The following is a 7,245-nucleotide window of genomic DNA, read 5'->3' as shown; positions in this document are numbered from 1 at the left end:
AAAAGTAAGAGAGCTATATTCGGCTGTGCCGAATCTTATATACCCTTCACCAAATTATACTTAAAAATATTTTTTTTTTTAAATATTTTTATTTAAACAAAGTTAATTTTTTTTAATTGTTTTAAAAAATCTTTTTTAAAATTTTGTTTATAAAAAAAATTTTTTCCCATATTGTTTTTTAATTTTTTTAAAAAATGTTTTTTTAAATTATTTTAATTTTTTAAAAACAAAAAATTTCAAAAAACAATTTATGACAAAAAAAAATTTTTTTTTCATGAAAAAAATTCGGGTTAAAAAATACTTTTTCCGATTTTGACTCATTTTAGGTCCAACTTACTATAGCCTTATATACATCGTTGCAATGGACTTTGAAATATCTATCATTAGATATCAATATTGTCTATATTAATGACTTAATTTGCACATTGAGTCTGTTTTCAAAAATAGTTAGGTATCTTCCAAACTGCCGGCCCGATTGCAAATCAATGTATGTAACAATCATAAAAAAGTTCCTACGCTTTTATTCATCTGGTTTGAATACAGTCCAAACTACAGGATGTCAAACTTTAGCACTTTGAGAGTGAACAACATTTTAGACTTTGAAATTTTTACAATTTCTTTAACTTTTGAGAAATTCTTAACAAGATGATTTAGATAATATTCAAATTTAGCTCATTAAAGTTGAAAAAAAAACCTTTTTTATCCTACTTACCCTAAAACAAAAAAAAAAAATAATCACTAATAAATGTATGCCGAAATGAATAGTTTAACATTGATCTAAAAATCAGATCAAATTGCTTGTTTTATAACTATAATTTATAATAAATTTAAAATTATTATAAGAAAATTTAGCAAATATATTTCTAATGAATTTAATAATTTAATTTGTATTAATTTAATATGTTTTTATCAAAAAAACTACTAAATTCAGTTTTTATTAACAAATTCACCATTAATGAGGTGTATTACGTAAACGTTACAATATGGTAGCCTTAAAATGCTGTTTGGTTAAAGTTGCAACACCTAGAAATAATGAGAGAGAGATAAAGAGAAAAATGTAAAACGGAAATGCTCTTTGTTTACATTTTGCATATAGAAAAAGGCTTAGAATAAAATATAAAGAATTTTAAAGATTTTAGTGAAGATACAACTTAAATAACAATGAATTTAGTTTTTTATTAAATTATTTAAAAATGTAGCTGCTGTATGTTAAAGTGTTTAACATATGGTAGCCTTAAAAGTGTTTAACATATGGTAGCCTTAAAGTGGCAACTTGTAGAAATAATGAGAGATAGAGATAAAGAGAAAATTAAACGGAAATGACTTTAATTTACAGTTGGCGGGTAAAAATAAAAGGTTTTGAAATTAAAAAGGTTTAAAAAATAAACTAATTTATGAATTTTTAATATAATATTTGTTAAATAACTATGTAAGGAGTTATTTTTTATAAATTATATAAAATTCTAATATAAATGTGTGTAAATTATTTGAATTTTCTAATTTTTTTTCTTTTCTTTTATGTTAAACCCACCTTTTATAGATTTCCTTTGCTTTAAATAATTCAATTCTTTATGTTTTGTTTTTATTTATTTATTTTTATTTATATATCAGTTTAATTTTAAATTTCTACAAATTAATTAATTAAATTTAACGCAATGAAATTTTAAATATACCAAATACAATGTTTTTTTTCACAAAATCGAATTAAAATTTAACTCTAACTTAGTTAAATCAAAAACTTAACTAAGACATTCCAAAATTCATGCTCTTTAAAACAATTTTTGTTTTCTTTTTTTTATGTATTAAACATAATAACTTTCAGACAAAATATTAAGTTAAATAATTATTTAATAATAATAATAAAACATTTTGTGTAATAGAGTTAATATAATATTTGGATTTAAATTGTTATGGGGAGAAAAATTAAAGAAAACTTGAAGAGTTTCCTGGTGTTTTGCTACTAGAAAAAACTTATTTTTTTCCTTCATTCTCTTTGGAAATAAAATGTGTATATATCGTTTTGTTTAATATATAGAGAAATTGTATTTAATTATTTCATAGATTACGGGTGTTACTGCAGTTAATTTCTATGTATTTTGATATATATGTTGTGTATTTTTTTTAAATTTTTTTTTATTTGCTTTAAACAAAACTATAAATTGAAATTATAAAGTAATTTAAAATGAAATTTCTAATATTTGATTATATTAAGTTTAAGTTATTTAAGTGAGTTTAAACTTTTTTTTTCTTTAAGCTGTTATTATTTATTGAATATATTTTTTAATAAAATTGTTTACTGTTGGGTCCCTTGAGGGACATTTTCATTTTTAGCATCGCGCTCTGGGGTTTGGTTAGATGTTTGCTGTTTTGCTGTTAAAGGTTTGGAGGATTTACCATCGGTTGATTGTCAATTCTCTGCTGACATATTGCCAATGTCATCGTTAATGGCCAATACCTGGGTAATGAAATCTTGATCCATTACGGCCTCAGCCAGAGATGATAATAATTTGGTGAGCTCTTTCAAAGGCATATTCAGCTGTGGTGACAATTTCTCCAAATGTTGCTGTACATTATCGGGTAACTATGGAAGGCAACAATGAATGAAAGAAGAAAATTATAAGTAAATACTTTAAAAATTAAATTAGTTCCAGAAATCTTTACCTTATTGGGATTTTTGAATATGTTAAACATAAATTTAACCTTGACCCTTTGCTCCATATTGCTGCCCTCATAGAACAAGGTAAAATGGGATTCATTGGAGTTTTGCAAGACTGGCAAATAGATGCCCGCCAACACACGACCCTTGGCATCACGTGACAATAACGATCTAAAGTTGTATACCAAATTACGTCTAACGGTAACATCAATGGCGGTTACATAAGGCTGTTCCACATACACCAATGAAGACTTGTAAGTAGATTGATCGCCTCTTATTTCGCGCTCTTTCCATTCCACATATTTATGGCTATGCTTGCTATAGACATAGCAATAGTCACGCTGCAAATGCTGTTCCTTGGATTGGGTAAACCATCCTATTAAAGAAAAATAAATTAAAAAAAGATAAGTCCCTTTATTTCCACAAATTTCCATAATTTCTTTACTCACCCGTATGTGGATACATTTGATCCTCCATAATGGTAACACAGCGGGCCACATGATAGCCCGGATCCAATATTATCACACCATTACGTCCTGCAATATTCAATTTCATAGCAACCATAGCATGTTCCTTTTCCACATTAGCCAAGGGCGAATTGAGACCACCCACCTCTTCGCTGGTCTCTATGTAATCCTGCAACGATACCACCTGCTCTTCGCAAGACACTATATACAAATACTGCTCCAAAATGGGAAAGATTTGCACAATACGTGCCATTATCTCCATGGCCAGGGAAACACACATGTGATGTCGGCGATTAATGGGTATATCGTAGAATTGATAGAACGATTTCAAGTCGGAGCGACGAGTGCGTTTGAAGGCCTCAAAAAAGTCCACAAACAAATGAACTGTATCATAGTGGGTCTCCTCTAGCATGCGCTGTAATTTGGTTTCAATGATGGCGCTAAGATCTTCAAATTGCCACACCGAATCCAAATGTAAAATGCCTTTTTGGTTGTCCTCATCGTTATGGCTGGCCCAGTCCGGCAAAGGCAAGGGATGACCCAACGGCCAATTGCCATTGGTTTGATTGAAGGCTGTCATATTATAGCCATCACCCTGCCACAAGCGTAAACCATGCTCAGCAGCATTAGCGTTACCCTTAAAAAGTCTACCCCAGCATCTGCGATGTTGCTCTTCCAACAACTTGTTGACGCTAATGCATCGTTCCGATGATGGACTTGATGTCAAATTGCTAACCTGCTTGGCGACGGCCAAATTGCACAACCTATCAGTTTCAGTGATAGTTGGCTGGGCATGCTGTTCTTGGCTAGCCTTGGCAAGTCCGAAAGCCGATTCTTCATCGTCATCTTCATCGTAGTCGTCGTCATCATCGTCATCATCATCATCGTCATCGGTTGTGTCAATTTGTTGAATTTGACCGTTGCCGCATTGTAATGATGCGGCACCAATGCAATGTTTGGGTTTATCTTGTTCAGAATCGGTGGCTGTAGTCAATCCAACCCGTACCGATCCCGCCGATAAACCATAGTTGGCGCCGGCGGTGGCGCCATGTTGTACACCAGCTTCGGCGAGTCAACTTGGCCATTCAGCGCCCCAACGGCCAACCGTTGGCACATAGCCGGTTTCGCAATCATTGATAGAGATGTCTAGATTAATTTTGCCCGTTGACGCGTTAATTGAGTGAACAGAAGTTGTTGTTGTCGTAGCAGCTGTATTAGCAGCTGCAATGCCGCTTATAAAATGCAGACTATTCCGGCCCTGTGCTCTTATGAACAGGTCCGGCTCGTCTCCAAAACTCAATGGTTGTTTAGATAGCTCTGCAGGGGGAAGAAGGATATAAAATCAAAGATAGAGATTAGTTTTTGGAAAGTATATTAAAAGATATTATAAAGAATGGATGTGGAGATAATGAAATAAATGTAGAATAATATAAAAGTTAGTTATAAAGCAGTGGTCGGCAGGAGGTTCGAATATGATCCGTTAAGTTAATAAAACTGATCAAATAAGACACAAAAGTCATAATCAATAGCATAGGCCAGGTTACAATAGAGAAAAAGAGTGCATAACTCGTTATTACAATTAATATTACATGTTCTCTCTATGCCGACCAGTGCTCAGTAGAGGAAAAGGGAAAATAGATCTGGAATTTCTAAACGGATAGTCCGATTTTAATAAAATTTCCTATGTTTATAGAAAAGGTGTAGTTGAGTTTACGTTTGAAATTTGGGCTTTAAAATCCAAGGTGAGGTGGAGTCTCAAGACCTCAAAGTGGTGTACCTCGGGTATATGAGAAATTCAACACGATGCCAAATGTTTAAAAAGCGACTTTTGGTTTATTTAAAAGCTTTAAATTGATTAAGATTAAGCAATGCTAGACTTTAAGAAAATAAATGGACAATTTTTGTTTTTTTTTTACAAAAAAATAACGGTTTTTGCTAAGAACTATTAAAGACTGGTTTCAAAACTGCTTTTATTCAAAAAAGAGAAATTTCAAACATTTTAATTCTAGAAGATGGGAGTCCAATTTATAATTTTTTTAGTTTTTTCTACATTTCCACTTTGCAACAGTGAAATAAAGATATTCCTTACATTTGTTTCTCTTAAAAATTTTGCAAGTTTAAAAAAACCAATAAAAATATTTAAAAGCAAAAAGAAAATATTTTTTCATGACCCTAAACAAGTAAAACATATGCTTATTGCATGTGTATCTATGACGCAATTACTTTTTCTTCCAAGTAATTTGATGATTCAACGTGTAAAGTTTTTCTTTGTTATTGTTGTTGCTCTCAGCAAGAAAAAAAAAACATGTGATCATTGTGTTTTACTAATAATAAAGTAAAACCCACAATAAAAACACTTACACACAAAGAAATTTGATATTTATTAAAAATTTTGCTTTAAAATTAAAGCAATTGACCTTTGAAAGGATAAACTGTAAAAGAACAACACAATCTGGCAACATAAAAAATGGCTACGTTATTTGCTTATTCTTCTTCTTCATGAATAAGTAAAATGAAGAGAGAGCAAGTAAAAACAAATGGCTCCTTTATTAACTTCCTCTTCTTCTTCTTTTTCATATGCCAGTAAATAGAGCGTGAAGAAGAGAACATATAAATGAGTGAGTAAAACGGAAATGGCTATTATTGTTTACATTTGTTGTGAACTATGGACTTAAATGACGGTAAATTATTGAGTTTAAACTCAAACTATGGGAATTGAAAAGCTAGATAAGATTTTAAACACTTGTAGCTAAATAATAACTAACTAATCCCTAAAAATAATAAATTTCTGATTAAATTTAAACACTTGGTAACTGATTAAATGAAATATTAGTTATGATTTATATAATACTTTAGACCTTGTAGAAAATTATTTAGAACAAAATTTTTCTAGATATTTTTTACTTACCCATACAATGGCCAAAGCCCCAATATCCAATTATCTCGTTGGCTGTATTCAATTGTTAAGCTGCACAAGTTCTCTTTAATTGTCTTGTTACAAATGCTATCTGTTTTTTTCTTTTGGTTTTTCTTATTTTAATATAATATAAACTCAAAATTCAAGTATTTTTGCGTTTTATTTTCAATGCAATTGTTTTTAAATTTGTCTATGTGCTTGTTTTTTTCTTCTTTATTTTTATTATTATTATTATTATAATATAAACACAAAATAGATTTGTTATTATTTTGTGTAGGCAACTTTACGTTTCTGCTGTTTTGTAATTTTTTGTTTTGTTAATTTGATTTGAAATTAACTAAATTTTTTTTTGTTAGAATTATTTGCCTGTTTATATCAGGTCTGGTAAACGTAATATTGGTGAATTATTCGACATCGAAATTGTTAATAGAAAAGCACTTGTGGCTTGCACAAACATTAATATAAAAATTAAGTTGTTAAAAGTTCTACAGGATTCATTAAAGATCCTTTAAAGTTATCAAAAAAAAAAAAACACTTTCACTACACTTTTTTCCAAGAATACACTGTCTTTGCGCAGAGTTAAATGATCAAGAGTCAATTAACGACTGAGTGTTTTGTGATACACAAAGACCTTAATATGTTTAGTGTTTATATATAGTAAAAATTTTAGCTCATTTATACACTCGTATCTACGATCAGCTAATGTGAATTTTTGTTTTTGTTATTGTTTTTCTGTATTTTTATTTTGTGTTTTGCACTCTTTTCTTTTCGCCCCACAAAATGTAAACAAACAAGCAAATGTTATTGTTTATTTTAGCAAATTGTTATTGCTCTCAATTAGAGAGTTTACTTAGTGAGTGTACAATATAATTTAATTGAGGGGGAGTTTTTATCCCTTTTGTTGAATTATCAAACGTCTATGTAGTTAAAGAGTTAACCCCAGAGAACTGTTTTAATAACCTTGTTTTGTTTTTGTTTTATATTTCTCTAAGGTTCTATATAAATTGTTTTTATTTTCTGTTAGATTTCACCTTAATGCGTAATAGTTGTGTTATTTCTGTTTTTATTTGTTTAAATTTATTAAATCAAATTCTTTTACAATGTTTTTTTTTTGTTGGTATGTATGTTAATTTGAAGCTGTTGTAAAATATTGTTTAAATCTTATCAGTTTTCACAGATTTTTTTTTTTAAATTTCCATTAACCG

General features: G+C 29.7%; 1 protein-coding gene across 1 annotated transcript; it reads right to left on the bottom strand.

The window, feature by feature from the left end:
- Positions 1 to 1,565: 1,565 nt before the first annotated feature.
- LOC135962450 (uncharacterized) lies at positions 1,566 to 6,786 on the bottom strand. Its single transcript, XM_065514382.1, is given in 4 exon segments — positions 1,566 to 2,581; positions 2,662 to 3,032; positions 3,106 to 4,440; positions 6,032 to 6,786. Coding segments are annotated over 4 exon segments (1,884 nt in total). The 5' UTR covers positions 6,036 to 6,786; the 3' UTR covers positions 1,566 to 2,407.
- Between the last annotated feature and the right edge of the window lie 459 nt (positions 6,787 to 7,245).

This window comes from Calliphora vicina, chromosome 5 (genome assembly GCF_958450345.1).
Source record: "Calliphora vicina chromosome 5, idCalVici1.1, whole genome shotgun sequence".
Lineage (NCBI taxonomy): Eukaryota > Metazoa > Arthropoda > Insecta > Diptera > Calliphoridae > Calliphora > Calliphora vicina.
Note: the sequence above shows the minus strand (reverse complement) of the source record. Positions and strands in the feature narration are given on the sequence as shown.